The sequence below is a fragment of the Cynoglossus semilaevis genome, chromosome 14 (assembly GCF_000523025.1).
Source record: "Cynoglossus semilaevis isolate Cse_v1.0 chromosome 14, Cse_v1.0, whole genome shotgun sequence".
In the NCBI taxonomy this organism is placed as follows: Eukaryota; Metazoa; Chordata; class Actinopteri; order Pleuronectiformes; family Cynoglossidae; genus Cynoglossus; species Cynoglossus semilaevis.
The window spans coordinates 17,372,166-17,391,848 of NC_024320.1; the positions used below are offsets into that span (position 1 = coordinate 17,372,166).

The window sequence follows — 19,683 nt, forward strand, 5'->3', positions numbered from 1 at the left end:
TCCGCGCTGTTACTGGATATTGAAGGCACTACCACACCAATTACGTTCGTTAAGGTAGGACTGAGCTGGAACAGTTACTGTAGTTCATTCTTAATGCACCATTTGATAAAATCGTTACGAAGCAGACGTTAACAAAAGTGTGTAACAGGCGACTGTCACGGTGAACAACGTCAGTGGGAATGATTTGTGGTGGAGTCTCACTTTGACGTAGCTCTTTATTTGTTTATTGACAGAGTCACCGCCCCACAAGTACACAGACCTAAAAAAACAATATTCCTTAGTTTGGTGAATCTCTGAAGTCGTAGTTATACTCCATCGAAAAACTATGATTACATTCTCTGGAAGTGACTTTGCTTTCAATATAAATTACAGTCTTTAAATCGTGTTATATTTGATTCAAAATATAAACTATCCAAATGATCAAAAAAAGACATTTATCACAAGGCACTTAAATAGGAAAAAATACACTAAGTGTATTAGTTTAAAATATTTTTATATAAATAAAGAGTTGAAAATAGTGCTTATTTGTGGACACGGCAAGTAAGTAGATATTGGTTAACAAATGGTTAATTTCACAGGATTGTGTTGTTTTTAACAAAATCAAATTTGTATTATTTATTCATTAAAAACTCTTTAATTCAAAACATTTACTATTGAATGCATCTAATGCCATAACTATGTTCTTTTTAGGACATCTTATTCCCATACATCAGAGAGCATCTCGAAGACCATCTGTCTACTCACTGGGAGGAGGACGAATGTAAACAAGATGTCCATCTGTTAAAGAAACAGGTAACAATGTCAGGACTTTCACTTGGGGATCAATACACAGCACTTCATTTCACTATTCATTAAGAGATTTGTGTTTGTTAATTACTGAATCCATCAATAGAAAAGTCAGACATTTATAATAATTTGTAGAAAATAAACTTTGTGTCAAGGCGGCAACATACTTCCTCGATCAGCGTTGGCTTAAGAAACTCAGACTATGCCTCCATGCTTATTTGGAACCTGTACAATTCTGACTGTTTGCACAGATCGAAGAGGACATGAAGCAGCACCGGGCCTGTCCTGTCCACACCGTGGACGAGACGGTGCACACAGACGAGGAGAAGGCCATCAGAGAAGTCGTGGACAACGTACTGTGGCAGATGGCAGCTGACAGGAAGTCAACGGCACTCAAACAACTCCAAGGTCACATGTGGCGGTCGGCGTATGCTTCAGGGAGAATCAAAGGCGAGTAAGTACACTGATGCTTTACTCACTACTGGATATGGACCTGTACTGAAACAACAATCGGGATTTGTGTGTACTGGGAGGTGTGTGACAGACGGCATCATTCTGTCAGAAACGGAAGAACTGGAATTTCTGTCCTTAAATGAGACAAAGAAACAGGTTAAGACCTGGTGTGAAAGAAACTTATTATTTTTTAAATAACTTAGGTGAAATTACCAGTAATAACATGTGCTTTAACACTTTTTTAAGTAAACAAAGATTTCTTAAAAACAAACAATGCAGTGTTTTCTGACTTGTGGCCTTTTACCAACAGGATCTATCAGGACGTGACCCCGTCAATCAGAAGGTGGAGAGATCGAGGCCTTAAAGTTTATATTTACTCCTCTGGAAGTGTAGAGGCACAGAAATTGCTCTTCAGATACTCTGTGGAGGGAGACGTATTAGATGTAAGTGCAGAAAACGTGTGTATTTCTCCCTCTGTGTGATAAATGAAAAAAAAAAGAAAATCAACGACAAACAAGATATGCACCTGAGTGGGGGTCTGTGCCCCTCACTTTGGGAACCACCGCCTAATCAGCTGTTTGGTTTAAATCTCTGCAGTTATTCGATGGCCATTTCGACACCACTATAGGACTTAAAGTGGATGAAAAAAGCTACCAGAGAATTGCAGAGAGAATTGGTTGTCGACCGGACGAGATAACATTTTTGACAGACGTCAGTCGAGGTGAGTGGTGTCGTCACACCAGTGTGGTAGAGATAGAACAGCAAAAACAACACAATCACACCACTTCCTGTATGCGAACCATACTTTGCTCAGAGTGGCACAAATAAACGCCCAGGTTTGTCTTTGCAGAGGCCAAAGCGGCTGAGGAGGCCGGGGTGAACGTGCTGGTGGTGGTCAGACCTGGGAACATGGAGCTGACGGAGGAGGAGCAAGCTCACTATAACCTCGTTACATCGTTCAACCAGCTGGAACTGACAGGACAAGTTTAACACAACAACACAAGAAAACTTCTTTGACCTTACCTCTTATTATCCTGCTCCTCCTTTGCCCCCCACTCCTGTTGCACATTTTTGTAAAAATGATTTAGATTTATTTTTCCCCCTCTGGGTAATGGTTAAAAGTTCCAAAAGTGTATGAGACACTGTTGGACCAGAGTTCTACGCCTACACCTGAGAATCTCTACATTAAACATTTTGTTTGGCACAAGCTGTAGATGTAAAATATGAGCTCACCGTATCTTTTTACCTTTTTTAGATGAACTGTGTTCTACTGTAGTCGATGTCAGAGGCTTCAGACTTTTATCAGACCCAGTGTGTAGGCGTGTGTGTGAGCAGGTACTTTGTCACCACATTTCTGTGGCTGTGGTTGAACTAATGTTTCAGAAGCTAGAACCAGTGTAGTTGCAACAGGCAGCAGACAAACGAGCTGTTTAAAATCTGTGTAGAATTGTCTTTGATTTGTCCAGTGACCGTCAAACCTCCGTGTGCCATCTTTGTAGTTGTTGTGTAGGTTGCCTTGTAACCTCCCTGGTGTTTAACCTCAAATGGCTAAGGCTGTATAAATTGTGTGAAATGGTTGGTATTATTATTCCAGAAAATTGCTTCCAATAAATACGTGTGGTGTCCCACAGACAGCAGTCTCGACAGTCTTTTTACAGTTAGTTGTTTTTGTTTCTTGGTCTGGTTGCGTCTTAAAGAAAATAACTAAAAAACGTGAAAACGGGTCAACAGACAAACTGAAAAACTACATTTTTGAAACTAGATAATACGCGACCTCCATGTAAGTTTGTAAGCGTTAAATCAGGTGTTTTCTTGATTAATGCTACGAGCTTCATGTTTTTAGAGTCCTACTTTATCGGCATGGACTCTGTGAGAACCTTTGGTCCAGTGACGTGTCTTTCTGCCTTATCTCATAACTTTGTCAGTGTTTTATACCTTGTGTAGTTCAGCGAACCTTCATCCTCCACGGCTTTAGCATGTTCAGGTGTTCAGTGAGGCTGCAGCTAAACCCACTGGTCACCAGGCACTTGCACGGGAGTAACGTAACCAGACCCGGGCGTTGTACGACCCGTGTAGAATCTCAGAATCATAACTGAGGATGTGATTAAAAAACCTGTAGCTGTTGTCGTTCTGTCATTGTCTACAATTTCTTCCTTTTATATACTCACGTGGGCTACACTGCTCAACACTGCCCCCACGATATCCAGTGGTACTGCTGCGTTGGAGTGCGTATACGCAGATTCTCTCAAAAGAACTACCGTATTACGCACGTGACGTAAGCAGGACGGACCTTAGCATCCAAACGTGTACTTAGCCTTAAGGCTAAGCTTAGCTTTGTTACAGTTATGACTGCTTAAAGGTAGATAGTGTTTTTATGACCAGATCTAAAGCTGAAAAAAAAAACTATTCGTCGGTGTTGATTAACAGCGTGGACAGAGTAATGGTCACTACATAGACAACGTCTTCGTAAATAAATACTATTTATTGAAAATATTGAATGTAGTCCATCTAAAACAAAGACTTGTTTTCCTTTATTAACAACACAAACGGAGGCTGACTGTCGCTCTCATTAGAATTGGAATGAAAATCAAGTACACACGTCTGATTCCAGTCTCTTCCTGAGGCCTGACTCAAACAGATCCATCCTCCCCGTGTCCATTTAAGACGACTGTAGCGTTGGAGTAAAGCATGCACACTTAAGGAAAAGACGTCCATTGCACTTTGCTGAGACATGTGACTACATAGATGTTGTGAAAAAACAAGTCAAGAAAACAAAAATGATTAAATGTCTGTTACAGATGAGGTTGAAGTTGATCGCCGTCTAATGCAGTGACATCACGCGGTGAAAGAAAGCCATTACATGCAGGTTTGGAAAACAAGCAAATGCAATATTCGGTGCAGATGGATCGAAACAGTGATGCTGCTTGAAATGCTCGCAGAGGGAAGTGTTGGCTTTAATTCGAACAGCTAAATGTTTCTTTTTTTTAATGAATACATATCACGTCTGCTGCTAAAACAAACATCCCTGCAGTCTGTTTTGCAGATCTACTGCAAAAAGCCATAAAGGCCTGCACTGACTTTAAGAAAACAAAGTAAAGGTTTGTGGTGGTTAAAGCACATATTCATGGATCATAAAAGTATGTGATTATTGCACAAAAAATCAAACACTTTAAAAATGAAGCAAGCTAAAATTTCTCTAATTACGGTTCTCTGTGCGGTAGTGAAGGACATGCGTTTTGCACAAGACTAATGTTTTCCTCAAATTACAAATACACTGATAAAATGCCCTAAAATTCCTGGGTCTCGTTCTGATTTTTATATATTTTTAGTTCTTCCATTTACTCCCTTAGTATTGTAAATGCCAAATACATGTATTCCTCACACAGATGGTCTGCAGTTTACATGGCTTCAATCTGTGAAATTGTTCAGATATCATAATCAATTTCCTACAAGCATGACTCAAATGTTAACTAATGACATTTCATTTGGTTTTACTGATCACTGACTGGCGAGCTACTTTAAAATAAAAAAAACAACTCAGTTTAGCCCTTTATCTGCTCTCCACCTGCTTTACATCGGGCTCTGAACTGTTCCCTTTAATGCTGAGTGATGAGACATGGCTTAGGTGAGTGGCACAAAAAAAAGGGAAAGTTTCTTTTTCATACATCTCTGAAATCTTCATTTCACTTCCTGTGAATTATTTTTAAAACCGTTCAGCTCGGCCCTGACTACCGGCTCTCCACCGTCTGTCTGGACCGGGGACACATTCTTTGAACAATCAATGTTGTCTGATCAGACCTTAAGTTTGTTGGCCTGCGTCAGCACCACCTTGAGCACGGGCATGAACGCCGACGTCTCACTGAAGTTGCTGTTACTGACGATGTGGGTGTGAATGTTGAGGCCCTCGGTGTAGGATTGTGACTCTATGGTCCTGGCGATGTTGTGCAGTCCTCCGACGATGGCTGGAGAGAGCTGAGGATGAATATGGAGGAAGAGTCGTAAAGATGTTCCATGACAGCAACATCATACATCGATCGAGAATCTCAATCTGTTTTCAAACAGATCTCAGAGGTCAAAGGTTATCATCGATACTGTATCTTTGTCAGAAATGGCTTGAATATTTTCACCAGGTCTAAAAGACAAGTCCAGCCCGATACTCACCGTCTGCTCTCTGAGTTTGTCATAAAGTGCTTCTAAGCGTTTGTTGGCATCATCAAGTTTTCTCTTGGTTTGCTATGAAGAGAGAAGAGAAAAAAAACAGGAATTAATGAGGAAACTCAGAACCAGGATCAACTGTGTTGTCGTATCCATCAGCAGAACTCACAGGGTCTGTAGCTACAGCCAAGCACTTCTGGATGAGTCCTTCAAATGTGGTCTTAAGAACCATGTGCTCATCAGGGATGGGCTTCTTCATGATCTTTTCAGCGGGCATGGCCTTCAGAGGCTGGGGCGGGGGGGGGTTGGGGGGGGCACAAGGTGATCAGCATTTTTACATAACAAAGTGACATTTCTGAATCAAAGAAAGCATGTGTATAATTTACAGCATGGACATTCATGGATATTTAAAATAATACAATGGTTCTAAATCTTTTTGGCTTGTGTACCGCCCTCTTCTGTTATACCACGAGTACATGATAAATTGACCACAAAGCAACTACTGACAAACTAAATATTCCTGTTGTACCTGCACAATATCTCCAGTAGGGGCTCCCGGTGCTCCCTCTGTGTTACTCTTGGGCAGTCCAGGGTTCAGGGTTACTGGAGAGGTGACCTGCTGCTGCTGCTGCTGCTGTTGTTGTTGTTGTTGTTGTTGTTGTTGCATGCCAGAGTAGGGAATCTGGGCATTGTGCAGACCGTGACCCATGCCCTGAGGAGCTCCACAGGGCACAGACTGTGCCTGAGGGTCAGCACCAAGTGGAGCCATGATGGGAGCAGTGATGGGTGCAGGGGGAGTGTAGTTCTCTAGAACCTGCTGAAAAAGGACAGACTTTTCCTTAATATATAAAGAGTTTTTTTTACCAGTTTACTTTACTTTCACTACCATTACCCGGCTGATGAACTTACCTTCTTCTTTGATGATCTGCTCAGAGCTGGAGGGTCGTTCCAGCCATTCTGAGGCCCTGTAGATTCAGGAGAGAAGAATAAATAACATCTTCACTAAAGAAAAGCCACAAAACCTTTTGTTTGTTTTTTTACAAACCACCTCCTCAGGAAGGTTGGTACACTTTCTCAAAATTGACTTCAGTCTGTACTTTGGTAATGTAAGGGTTAATCAGGCAGATATTCAGCAGTTTTTTACTGAATAACACTTTTTTTTGCACTGATTTTCAGTAATAAAACTGAAAACCCTGTAAAAAAGGTCACTTTTTTTTTTTTGAGAAAGTGTGTGTGCAACGTTCCTTTAACCAATCCCTGCTTTGTATTTAATTATAAAGTGATTGCACACATTGAGTACCCATTCATTGGCTGGTGTATTGATTGATGTGTTGTATCAGATTATTCACCCAGTTTAAATGTAAAGTTCTGATTACAATAATTTATCAACAATTAAATATTGAATTATTCTTATTTATAAAAACATATTTAAAAAAAATTATCATTTATCACCTCACCGATTAATTTGAGTTACAGTTACTGTTAAAGTGTCATTTGTCCTACAGTGCACTCCAGACTTCAGAGTGAGTCCGGTGTGAAGTTTGTGTTTAAGGAAGTTAAAAGTTCAGACGGAGGAGTTAGTAAATCGTGATCCGACAATCAGAGCCATGCAGACCTGTTCTCTGAGAGGCGGGGGTCGGGTCGGTGTCACGGTCATGCAGTGTACCTGAGATTCCACTCAGTGGAAAGAGAGGCATGTATGACACAGGAGATCCTGGTCCTCCATGCTGGAAAGACGCTCCAGGGGACAGAGGAGCAGACAGAGCGGAGGAACAGGAGGAGGCATTAGGAAAGTAGGGGTTGAGCGTCGGTGGAGTGGAGGACAGAGCATGACTGAAGGAAGATTGTCTGTGATAGAAGATAGACACGGGCTGTGTGTATGGTGAGAGGAAGCCAGGTTGAGCAGGGGAGCACAGGTCTACAGGAGAAAGAGGGACACTGGTGGCAGGAGAGGTGGGGCACTGTACCCCGGCTCCAGCTGGGTACTGGTTGACCTGAGGGTTGGCTGAGGGTCACACAGGAAACAACAGAAACGGTTAGAGAACAGAGTGTTGAACAAACGGCGGCATTTGGTGGAAACAGACAAGAGGCTACAAATGAACATGCATTTTACAGAACAGTGAACCTAACATGCAAAGAGACTGACAGAATAAAATGTGATCAGATCAAGACAATGTGTGGAGAAAGACCATCCACTCTAACAGCTGACCGTTCAGCTCTACATGCAGGAGGTCCAGAAAGAAAAGACATTAATAACAACACACTGTAAAGATGCACCAAACTCCCAGTCCTGTGTACGGTTGTTGTGACCCACTGTGTCAATGCGTCTTCTTTTTGAAAAAAAAATGAACAAAAACCTCAACCCATGACAAAGACATAACGCTAAAAGTTGACGAAATTGTGGAAAATCCTTGAGAGACGTTTAACGTTCCATGTTTTAGTTAATAAAATAAGAGAATCCTGGTGCCAGCGTTCTAAAATGATAACATTGATCTTAGAACCTTTTGACTTTTATCCCATAAATAAAATAAATTAAAACAGCACGGTCTATAATCCTGGTATAAAAGGGACAATTCCTTCACTCTGTGTCCAATCAGATACTCACGCTGGTACTGATGGGAGAGCATGTAGGCAGGAGTGGAGGAGGCTGGAGGAGGAGCAGCTGAAGAGGAAGCTTTCATGCCATACATGGGGTTCGGAGGTTCCGTCTGCAAAACAGAAGTGAAACACAATTAAAAAAGATAAAGAAGAGGAGAAGACATCTGGATTATCGATGCTGCTCGTTCAAACCAGGCCGTCTCCTCTGCCAACACTGGGTCAAAGGGGCATTTTTAAAATCTCCTGTGTTTAGGGGCTGCATGCAGGGAAGGAGCGGCAGATTTAGAGTCATGCACAATCGCTGTTGGAAAAACAAACAAGGGGCCTGTATGAAGGAAGGTGAAGCAAATGGACAGAACATCAGATGGTAGTTTGGATTAGAAGCTCAGACGCCAAGGTTACAGGCAGGACAGTCAAAGAGGTGCAGAGTGAAAAGCCATGCCTGATCATTGGAACAGTCACGTGACATGCGTCCAGCTGAGGGGGCGGCGTTTGTACCTGCTGCTCTGAGGCGTTCCCTACTTGAAGAGGAGGAGGGACATTGGGGAGAGCTGTGGGACATTGGTTACTCCAGGAGGTGACAGTGGGGGCAACCCTCACCTAAAGCACATAAAGACACGTGGCACAAACCAATGATGGCTGCAGGACCGAACACACCACAACAGCACCACAACAGCACAGACAACAATTGGAGTTTGTGTCTCCAGAATTCTGTCCAACGGTGTCCAAGAAACACACGTGTTAATACTTGGAGAAGAACAAGACAGTAGATCCCTGGCTAGAATGGAAGTCCATGTGACGGAATGTTGACAGCACTAGACAGGTCAGTTAGTATGAAGTGGTCACTGTCACACAGAGGACAGAAATGAACAGACAACAGTGGTTCAGTTTAAGAACCGCAGACATAAATGCGTGTCAGTCGTAACGGTGGACAGAACAAAACATTGTTGAGGACAACGACGTCACAACAACAACTTTCTACAAGGCACCATCACGATGAGCATGTTGAGTTATACCTCATTTTCTTGACATTTTTCTATCGTTTGGATAACTGGAAACACAGACCTGCTGTTATTGGTCTTTCTGTTCCTGCCGTTTACAGATTTGTTTTGTGTCATATTTGAGAACGCTGTTTCATCTCAACTAATTCACAGTCTGTGATTAATCACATCAGAAATAGTCATCTTTTGTCAGCTCTTAATATTACAAAAAACTACATGGCTAATGAATGTATCATCGTCCTGTGGTTCTATTTGTTTCAGAATTATTCTTCATTTAAATGACACACGCTCTGTAATTTAAGGAACATACTGGCTGGTAAAAGTGCATCTGGGCTGGTGCAGGGGCAGAGGGAGGCACCATGGGAGGCTGCACTGGTGTAAAAGGATGCTGTGGCAGCGAGGAGCCCTGCTGAGTCTGCCGTTGTCGGGACTGAGTTCTCTGGGTTTGCACGGGAACAGCGGGAGCCGTGCCCTGCTGTCCCAAAGCTCGACTGAGTCGGTCGCGGAGCTGCTCTACGGCAACCTGAAACAACAACAACAACAACAACAGGTGAGGAGTGAAATGAAAATGAAAATGAAGCAAAGCATTTGTTTCTTTTTTATACGAGTCAAACGTTGCGTTAAAAGAGTTGTTTTGACATTTTAAATCATCTCCACTTCCAGTGTTTAAACGTCTTTTATTTTCAGTGACTATTGCACCTTTATTCATGTGAATCAATGCGACCAAGTCATTAATGTATAAAACTGTAATATAGCTTGAAAAAAGGTTCTTAATCACAGCTGTACTTCCTACCTGGTTGGTGTTGTCAGGCAGGTAGGTGATGGCGGTGGACAGACTGCCCTGTGAGGCCAGCAGGTTGGCATACTGGCTCATCTTCTCAGCCAATAGGACGCCAACAGTGGTGGAACTGGAGTGCTGGGTCTGCTCCACTGCACGACGCAGCACAACCACTTTCTCCACAAGGTCCTGAGTGGAAGAGACCCGACAGCTCAATAAAACTTTTATACAAGATCAAATAGTATCTCTCTGACGTCACTGTAACACATGGAAATATAAAGCTAATTCTCTGTCACTGCTGCAGGGATAAGGCAGCATCCCTGGAGCAAGTTAACTGCCTGCACAGCATGCTATTTGATTCTGAAAAAAAAAAAAAAAGCCAAAAAAAAAAACTCACAGAGATGAAGGGAAATCAAAATCAAGGTTATTGGAGAACACTTTTTAATTTAAATTTATAATAAAAGTACACCCACCGGTTGTCCAAAAGCAAAGATGAAAAAAATATTTTTTCTTTCCCAGGAAAGCAAGTTAACTGCCTGCACAACATGCTATTTTATTCTGAAAAAAAAAAAAAAAAGCCAAAAAAAAAAACTCACAGAGATGAAGGGAAATCAAAATCAAGGTTATTGGAGAACACTTTTTAATTTAAATTTATAATAAAAGTACACCCACCGGTTGTCCAAAAGCAAAGATGAAAAAAATATTTTTTCTTTCCCAGGAAACAGCCTTATTTTTGTCTTATTTCCCGGTTTATGACCAAAACTAAACTAAAATAATGATGATAAAAAATTCTTCTTTCTTGATATTAAAAAAATACAGTTTTTTTAACTGAATCAAAGTTCAGTAACACACCTGGAGAGACAGGGGGCAGTGTCTTTCTTGACCTTTCATCCAACAAGCTACCAGTTTTTCCACATTGCCAGCGCAGATGTAACACAGACAGGCCTGAGCTTGCAGGTCAGCGCCCTCTGCTGTCTCTAGTCTGGCACCAAGAAGGTCTGGCAAACAAGAAGGTAAGATTTAGGTTTAAGAAGACATAAGAAATCAATCAGAGACAGGAGTCCCTAACACAGCATTAGCAACATTGAGCGATGCTGGGACAAAGTATGAAGTGTAGTGATGTTTGTTTTCTGCGCTACTGTTCCTGACGTATTACTGTAATACAGCTGCTGCAGACAATGACGATGGCTGTCATGTAATACTGTAGTTCGCCGACTGTCTCAGTGGGTGTAATACAATACTGTGCTGTCTGTACACATATGTACCTTGGTTTCACTGTGGCAGTTGATGATTGTACTTTAAGGCTAATGTTTGGTGTATACTTTAGTCAACATCTAATTTTATTTTGCTTGTGTTGAGCTATGTTGTTTTAATTTGATAAGGTTTTCGATATTCAGAAAAAAGAGCTTTTTAAAACAAACTTGAATGGAATCCTTTAAAAACTTTTTTTTTTTATCTAGCTCTATATGATTTCAATTTTTCCAAAACTAAATAAAAATGAAAGAAACTTCAGTCCTACATAGAGGAAATTCTGAAAAATGTTTAGAATTAAATAAAAAATATTTAAAGAAAAGGTTTTGCTATTTTTATCAATTTTTTTGATTGTCAGAACTTTTTCCCAGAATTACAACACACACCAATAAAAAAAGCAAACTGACCACAGAGAGAGGAGAACTCCTCTGGCTGAGCGTAGGTCATGACAGCAGCTAGAGCCTCCTTCCAGTTCTGCAGGTTGCACGTCTTCAAGATGTGGTGCCAGTCTTTCATCACCACGGCACTGATGAGCTGCAGAACAGATTGTTAAGGCACTTTAAAATGACCCTGTGGTTGTTGAACGCCCCGCGCCCCCTGGTTGATGCACACCTTGGTTATTTTACTGTGTGTTTTGGCAAAATATTTCTTTTGGGTTTTCTCCAGGAGCTCAGCTCCTCCAGCTATGGCCAGGATGATGCTGTCTGCCATCCTGTTGTCATGGAGACAGAGGTCCACAGCTCCATCAAAGTCTCCAGTCAGCAGGGCCTGTGTGATGAGCCCGTCCACGTCTGGCAGGAAAATGACAAGTTTCATTGTTTTAGAAAATAAACAAGCCTGACAACAATCACATGAAGTGATTTGAATAAAACTTATCAGTCTTCAAATGGCTAAATATTAATTTGATAAGCTTTAACAGTCAACGTTTCCTTTTTTCCTTTGTGACCTTGATCTATTTTTACATATTAATTTTTCAAGTGAAGTGCTGCTTTAAAGTCTATTAATTTATCTTTCCAATCAAAATCGTTCCAGATATTGTCAATATTGATTCTGCTAGTATTGATACCTTGACTGATGATGAGGTCGACTCCTTCATCAGAGGCTGGAGCTGTGACTTGAGTGACCTCTGATGTTGTAGCTGTGGACTGAACTGGACTGGGCTCCTTCACTGGTGCTGGGGTCTCCTAAAACACCAGCAAAGAACATTAGAATGTTTTTTTGGTTAAGTCTCTTTAGCCATTTTAAAAACAGGTGTTTGCAGGTGTAAGCTTTTATACAAGTACAAAACTACATCTTCAAAATAGTACTGATAAAATGAGTCAAACCTCATCTAATGCAATTTCCTCCTCGTCGTCCTCCTCCTCTTCCTTCTCATCCTCCTCTGTCTGTCCCTTTGGGAGAACCACATCCTCCTCTGGATCACTGGCAAGAAGATCCTCTTCTTCATCGTCATCCTCTGCCTTCTCATCGTCTGCCTCGACAGGGGAGTCCAGATCAAGGGTGTCAGCTGGTTGGATGTTGGCAGCAGCGATCAGGTCAAACGCTGCTTCAGGATTGTCTACAGCTGCAGCCAGGCTGAGGTCAGGTAAAGGGTTCTGAACGACCGAAGGAGGTTCCACCGGCTGAATGGTAGCAGAAAACACAAGAGTGGAGGCAGGAAATAGAAGAGTGGAGGCATATACTTTCTTGGCCAATAGAAAGAAACACATGTAAAAAGACTTAAAAATGAATTGTATTGGGGCTGACAACAGGCCACGGAAAAAATTAGGATGAAAAACGTTTTCAGATTCATGAAATGACTATATTCAACCCAGAGAAGGTGACGTGTTAGAGAGTTATGGAAATCTCAAATCTCAATTTTTGAGTTTTTCATAGGGTCATTAAGAAATTAAATTGCCTGTAAAACATAACATTGAAGGATGAGGATTTCAAGCGACCGTATAAATCCTGAAAAGACAATTAATCAAAAACACATCACATCAAAAATCCATTCAGAGAAAGTGGAACACAAGTGACAGTGACAGACTGATCTTCCATGTTCCTCTGTGCACACAATAAAGGGGAAGTAGAACATGAAGGGTGGGGTCACTTATTGTGACACTTCAACAAATAAAACGCAAAGAAGTTGCTCGTTTTGTGGTGTTGTCAATCACAGTGATCAGGAAGTTAGATGCATATCATTTGAAGCTGTTTAGCAACAAAATCCTACTCACGTTTTCACTACAGCTGTACTGATCCGTAAAGAAAATATTCCACTAAAATGTCAAATCAGTTGAACTTACTTTGAGAGAATCAGGTTTTTCTTCTAGGGCTGCAGAAATCTGAAACATAAATTGATGTATTTAATACAAAATAAACCCAAACCAGAAATTAAGTTATATCAAATTAACAAGTCCATAAAAAGAATCTAAGTAACAAGAAAGAACGTTTCACCTTTAAGGCCAACTCTTCTTTGTTGTATCCCAGAAGTTCAAGAAACTTGATGCGGATATCGCTTTCAAAATTAGCCTAAAAAACAAAAGATACACAGGCAAAACGTTTAGGAAGTATTTACTTCTTGTTTATTAAATACTGTTTATTGTTTGTTGGGTTGTTGTTGTTTTTTTTATTTCTATACCTTGAGAAAAGACCAGAGAGTCTTTTCAAATTCATTTTCAGCAGCACTGATTTTTCCCTGGCAGAAATCCACAAAGGTGCCTGCAGTCAGAGTGGCCTGCAGCTCATCAGAGCGCTTCAGAAAGGCTGTTTCCGTGACGACCTGACTGATATGCACCACATGGTGAGTAGGCTGCTGGGGCTGCTGAGGGTTTGGCTTCCCATTCTCTATAGTAACCATCTTCCCACCAAACTGTAAGTAGAACATCCAGGACAACCAATGTGAATAAAACAAAAGCTGAATTCTCAGAAAGACACATGGAACAGAACTCACAGCAAACGTAGCTCCAACAGGTCTGCGGATCCACTTGGGCGGTTTCTTCAGAGGATTTACTGAAGCTGGGGGCACAGTGGTCTGAGGCAGCTGCAGCGGAGGCAGCGTTTGGCCTGTTCCAAAGGGATCCATGTTCCCGAATGAAGTGCTAATCTGGAAGGATGGTGAGTTAGAGGAAAAAAAAAAAAGTCAAGCAGCAGGAGAGTGTTTAACAACCATTTTCTTTTCTACAATGACTGAAGTATATTAAAAAATCTGTCCAAATATTTAAAAAAATAAGACAATATGATATATTTATCACAGAGTGACAACAAAGATAACTGGTGTATTAGACGAAGCTGCACCATGGGTAAGCTGGGGCTTAACATTTCACATCAGGGAAATGTACACAATACATAGAGATGTACAGTAATGCATGTTTTTTAAACAATAATCAAAATAAAATGATTAAGAGTGAGTCATTTACAAATGAAAAAATACCCAATGTTTAATGAAGCACTGGCATCATTAATGATATAAAACCACTGGGGTTTAAGCACAGATCAGATAAGGAAAATATATTATAATAAAAATAATAGGGTACCCACTTGAACATTGCATTGTCAGAAACGTATATAAACATGATTTCTTTATAAGAGTTAAGTGATCATGTGATTGACAGCAGAACAGAAAAACACCGGCCGGGCGTTTCCAAGCTGCTACACCTATAATTTAGGGTCCACTACTTAAAACATGGAATCCAACTTTGACTTTGCATAACTTGTCTTGCCTTTGTCTTGCCTCTTTGCCTTTGACTTGTCAATCAAAGGCACCACTGCATGTGCAGGTTGCCGCTTTTGTTCTTATGTCTTTGGATCCAAGCCAAATAGATAAGAGCGTTCTTAAAAACATTGTTCTCGTGCCTGTGCTTGATTACAGAAACCGCGTCTTTATCTCCTGACGTTTGAACCTCACCTGGTCAGCATTTCTCTGGTTTTGCGCTCGGTCGCTGCCTCCCATGATGGAGTAGATGTCAATGTGTCCATCGAAGCTAGCGGCTGACAGCACGGCAGGGTTCCTCGGGCACCACTGGATGTCGAAGCACCACTGGCTGCTGGTGGGTAACTCGTACAGCACCTGCAGAATCACACACGACACTCACAGTTTGTTGATTTGTAAAGTGGTGTTCTGACGTGTGAGCGAGTGACTGAACAGTGGACTCTTACCTCTGAAGTGTTTGGATTCCAGCACAGGATCCTGCTGTCCTTACCACAACTCAGGAGCAGCTCAGGATCAGCCACGCTCCAGGCGATGGACAGAACACCTCTGAAGAAAAGAGACCAGACGGTTCTAGGATTAGTTTGAACTTTTTCACAAAAATTAAACTGTGGCTTTATTTCACTTTCACAAAGTGTCGAGTCATGAAACAGATGTCAGTGTGAGAAGCAATTCAGCCGACAGTGCTGCAGTAATGAGACAAAAGTGCCAGCACTGTGGCCTGATTTTGATGAAATATAATTATTGTTTTAAGGTTAATTTCTGTGAACAAGATGTCTCCTAATAATTTTAAATGTAAAGCCTTTCAGACGGAGTCTAATCAGAGAGGTTGAAGACAAACCATTTTTCAGATATAGATGGCAAATAAACGAGTGTGGGTAAAAGGGCTGAGTAACCACCTGTTTGTATCAGATAAACGGAACAAAGTCAGAGTCAAACGCTGACCAGATTCCACCCGGTCTATGACTTGTTTTTTAAAAAAAAAATAAATAAAAAATATATATATATGTTTAAGTTGATCATACAAATAGTGACACATTGACAACATTAGAATTCAAGGACTTATACATATAAGTGCTGATCACGATCAAGGTCCAAGAACAGAGCTCACTCCTCAGTTTTTGAACACTGACACTCTTTGCTCAAAAAGATTGCTTAGTCAACAAAACCTTTCCACCCATTAGTATCAATTATTATGGGATATTTTTGGTGTTTTCTTTTGTTTTGTGTGTCACACTCAAAGCTCTGCCTACCGTGTGTGATTCTCTAAGATCTTGAGAGGAGAGGTAGCGAAACGCAGGTCCCACATCTGGATGACGGGCAACCGATCATCCTCTGAGGCCAGGACCAGCTGAGTGGCCACCTCTGGGTTCCAGGCCAAGCCAGAACAGTGCATCTAACGACCAACAGAGAGAAATGTACATGTCATGTATCAAGTATAACGTGAGAAAAGCGGAGAAGGATCGTGACAAAAGCAGACGGGGAACCAGGAGAAAGACGTACTCTGTTACTGTGGTCGCTGACTTTAATAATGAGGTCATTCTTACGAAGATCCCACACCGAGGCTCGGCCACTGGGGTTGGCAGAGGCCAGGATGTGCTGGACCTGTCTGTTCCATGCCACACAGCTTATGTCCTCCACAGGCTATAGGAGAAAAAATAAAAAATATTCCACTCAGTAAATATTCTCATCTTCTGCCCAACAAGGTGGAGTGTTACAGGAAATCATTAAACAAAGTATAAGATTTGTTTCACAGCTGACTACAGACTGAATGTCTGGGAGGGTTGCCCTCTCCTTCAGTTTAAAAAGTAGAAGAAGAAAGTGGCTAAATGTAATAAATCTACCTGCGTCTTAGGTCCTGGTGTCATCGGAGAACCAAAGTTGTTCATGTCCCAGATAAAGATTTCAGACTCATTTCCACCTGATGCTACCAGATTTGGCTGGAGGGAAGAAGATAAAGTACACGTGAGATCAAGACCTGAATCAAACTGCACGGTTAATGAACAAACAGCAGGTTAAATAGTTCGTACTTGGAAGGGGTTGATGTCCAGAGCCCTGACTGGCCCTGTGTGTCGGTCACTCTCAGCTATGATCACATCGCTCTCCCCAGCCATTATTTTTGCTGGGTCATACAGAATGACGTTGCCGTTCTCCCCTCCTGCAATTAGGACACCAGAGGGGTGACCCTGGTCATCCATCCCGTAGGGACCCCATACCAGTTTGTGATATCTGTAGGGACAGAAATGTGTGACACACACACCAGCTCAAAAATTAAAACAATTAAGTGCTTTTAACCTCCAGGTCAAACGCAGTCTGGTACGATGTGACGTTGTTGAGGAACTAAGAATAACCTGTGAGTTGAGGAGTAGTTGCCACATGACTTCATATCCAGAGATGGATTAGCCAGATCCAACTCAAAAAACTCCAAAGACGCATTGGTGCTAAAGGAGGCATCCAGCTGCTGGGCTGATGTTCCTGAGAAAAGACAGAGAAAAAAAAACACCAACAAATGTAGGAGTCAAACTCACTTCAAAGATTCAGTAAGTGCTGCTGTTTGAGGTATTTAATGACCAAATTAACAACTGAAGCTGCTCTAAGTACCGTATCCAATAACCACTAAAAAAGTTACATTCGTATAATGTCTTTTCTTATTCTCATTAGTCTATGTTTACTTTTAATCCCTGCAGAAAAGTCATCAATAACCTATGGATGACGTTATATGACATATTGGTCAGAAAATATATTGATTAATGGTTTTCGTACGTCTAGAAAAAAAAAAAGCATTTGAACTTTGTCAAATACGTTTGTCTTTATACAACACATTACAGGTCTTGATTGTCACACTAGCAACTAGGAATGTTAACGGCCAGGCTGACAATCTGGGATTAAACCCACATAAACAAGGGCTGGATCTGGGAATGAAAAGTTTAGCGTGAGACTAAATTTCTTGACTGTTATATAAACAACTTCACACCCATTGTTCTTCACTTTTCCACGAACAAGGGTTCACAGCAAAAGCACCCTGTTGTTTTTTGTGAAACTAACATGCACAATTAAAATGTACAATTCAGATAATGATGCAGAATCCCTTTCACCGACATTTAAAAGACTGATTATGGTGGCCTTGGTAGCAGACGTGTGCAGGTGTTCATACCTGTGGCCAGGTAGATGGGGTGGTGCTGAGCAGGACTCCAGCACTGGATGGCTGTGCGGTTGATCTCTTTGAGTTTCATCCTAAAATGATGGGGTAGATCGTGTAGTAAACAGCTGTGGAATAACTTGTAGAAAAGCCACAGTTAAGAATCGACTAAATGAATGACATGTGACCAATAAACAAATAACCCTTTTAAAAATATGAATAAACATGAGTACCTTTTTCTGTGACATTTATACAGAGTTTGCCCTAAAGCAAAACATTTATGCAATTTAGCTTAATGCCAGTAAATCATTACAGTTAAAAAATTAAAAAATGAATCTCTGGTGTGTGATATGTAGATAATTCAGCAGTACAGGCCCAGTCAATCAACCAGTATGTAAGGTTCATACGGTATGTACTTTTACAATATGTAAGCAGTAAAGTTAACATGAAGTAATAAGTGCAAGGTATATACAACGCATACTTTAATACTAATTTGTAATCACACTCGTTAGTACTGCTACACCAGAATAACAGGCTTCTTGCAATACTTTTCGAAATATGGCAGACTGCTATATTGGCAACTGATGCAACCTGAGTACAACAATGCATTTCTTGAGATATGAGGTGTTAATGTGTTTTTACAGCAGAATAAACAAGACAGCGAGTGCACGAATGAAACAAAAACGCAGCATAGGTCAGAGGTTTGTAGCAACAGCAGTGAGGGGTTTTCATTCGGTTTTTAAAAGGTCATGGGTGAATCAAGTGCTACATAAGACTGCGGTGTTTGAAGCAGTTTAAGGAGTTTTAAATTGTTTGTTTGTGATTTTACACGTTTTCAGAGCAACAGACTGTCAGACTAGGGTCGTAAATTGATTAGTGTGGGATCAGTCCACTGAAGCCGGTGTTTCACGCAAATGTAGAATTGTAGCATAAAGCTAATCATTGCGTATGCAAAGCATTTGCTAAAAAAGGGGGTTCTATGACAGTGTAAAGACATGGTACTGTGTGTACTAACAGAATGCTACTCACTAATGGGTTGTGTAGCTCGTTCGCTGGCTGAGCAACATTCATACAACACTTACACTGTCTCGTCTGTCCAAAGCGCCTTACCTTGTCTCTTTTGCTCCTTCTCACATAAACGCACACATCAAATAGAAGACAAACAATGCCCACACTCCTCGGTGGAGTTCAGCTCAAGGCCAAAAACCAGAGAAAAGCCACGGACAGACACTACCGGGTACCGGCTGCGGATTGCAGACGGCTTTCCACGTCCACACTGGTCTCCATCAACGTGGCACAAGCTGAGCAACCACCTCCCTCTGCCGACGAAGAAGAGCGACAACTTCCGGTGAAAGTCTATGCATACGGCTTTAAAACTCCCGATTTTCGTAGGTCAAAGTAGTTATACTAATATTTTGTGTAAATAAACGTGTAGCAGACACTGCAAACAAAACACATTTTGCATAGTTCTTCTCCGCTCTCGATAATGACTAGACCCGTGTTTCTCTCCACAGTAAGGCAAAAATAAACACGAAATAACCAAAAACAACAAAGTCCCCTTTGACGCAGTTTTATTAAAAATCTAAAAAATATATATACCAAAATAAACTCTAATAACTGATGGCCTAGACTCGTGGACAGCAGGTTGTTTTTAATGTTTCTTACTCATTCAAAAAAAGTGCCCTGTGTTTGCTGGATGTAGCACCACCTAGAGGCAAAATTACAAGTTTAGTTTGAATCACCTTTACTTCAACCTATTGTCTTATCTGTGCAAATTCCTTGTACGTGTAAACAAACATTTGATTCAAGTATAAATATATTACAATGTTGTATTAAT

The 19,683-nt window shown here is 41.1% G+C and overlaps 2 protein-coding genes across 9 annotated transcripts in view; one reads left to right on the forward strand and one right to left on the reverse strand.

Annotated features, from left to right (window-relative positions):
- enoph1 (enolase-phosphatase 1) overlaps nucleotides 1–2,871 on the forward strand; it is a 3,554-nt gene extending 683 nt beyond the window's left edge. Inside the window, exons 2-7 of the mRNA XM_008325554.3 lie at nucleotides 17–54; nucleotides 691–792; nucleotides 1,038–1,240; nucleotides 1,550–1,682; nucleotides 1,837–1,960; nucleotides 2,090–2,871. Of these exons, the coding sequence (XP_008323776.1) occupies nucleotides 17–54; nucleotides 691–792; nucleotides 1,038–1,240; nucleotides 1,550–1,682; nucleotides 1,837–1,960; nucleotides 2,090–2,229 (740 nt within the window). The 3' untranslated portion in view covers nucleotides 2,230–2,871. The remainder of the gene's footprint in view (nucleotides 1–16; nucleotides 55–690; nucleotides 793–1,037; nucleotides 1,241–1,549; nucleotides 1,683–1,836; nucleotides 1,961–2,089) is intronic.
- An 829-nt stretch (nucleotides 2,872–3,700) lies between these two features.
- Nucleotides 3,701–19,427, reverse strand: sec31a (SEC31 homolog A, COPII coat complex component). 8 transcript variants are annotated; one of them, XM_008325550.3, is made up of 28 exons: nucleotides 18,957–19,425; nucleotides 17,862–17,941; nucleotides 17,059–17,182; nucleotides 16,738–16,936; nucleotides 16,552–16,647; nucleotides 16,211–16,351; nucleotides 15,961–16,103; nucleotides 15,157–15,256; nucleotides 14,906–15,067; nucleotides 13,952–14,104; nucleotides 13,640–13,870; nucleotides 13,456–13,530; nucleotides 13,305–13,343; nucleotides 12,348–12,644; nucleotides 12,089–12,206; nucleotides 11,635–11,813; nucleotides 11,430–11,556; nucleotides 10,624–10,769; nucleotides 9,787–9,960; nucleotides 9,304–9,516; nucleotides 8,491–8,592; nucleotides 8,000–8,102; nucleotides 7,010–7,399; nucleotides 6,304–6,359; nucleotides 5,924–6,208; nucleotides 5,564–5,683; nucleotides 5,401–5,472; nucleotides 3,701–5,211 (listed from the first exon to the last, which is right to left on the reverse strand). In XM_008325550.3, the coding sequence occupies exons 2-28, from the start codon at nucleotides 17,938–17,940 to the stop codon at nucleotides 5,032–5,034; spliced, it is 4,104 nt and encodes a 1,367-aa protein (XP_008323772.1). In that variant the 5' UTR covers nucleotide 17,941; nucleotides 18,957–19,425; the 3' UTR covers nucleotides 3,701–5,031. The 8 variants fall into 8 exon arrangements, with proteins under 8 accessions (XP_008323772.1, XP_024918389.1, XP_008323771.1 ...); XM_025062621.1 differs by having other exon boundaries at nucleotides 7,061–7,399; nucleotides 18,957–19,424; XM_008325549.3 differs by having other exon boundaries at nucleotides 5,924–6,211; nucleotides 18,957–19,423.
- Between the last annotated feature and the right edge of the window lie 256 nt (nucleotides 19,428–19,683).

Bases quoted from the DNA above. Each gene is read 5' to 3' on its own strand.
- sec31a (XM_008325549.3), bottom strand. From the start codon at position 17,940: ATGAAACTCAAAGAGATCAACCGCACAGCCATCCAGTGCTGGAGTCCT. The intron at 16,937-17,058 runs GTTATTCTTAGT...CTGTCCCTACAG, and splicing joins AACTACTCCTCAACTCACAG to ATATCACAAACTGGTATGGG. The intron at 15,257-15,960 runs GTAGGCAGAGCT...TCTTTTCTTCAG, and splicing joins ATCTTAGAGAATCACACACG to AGGTGTTCTGTCCATCGCCT.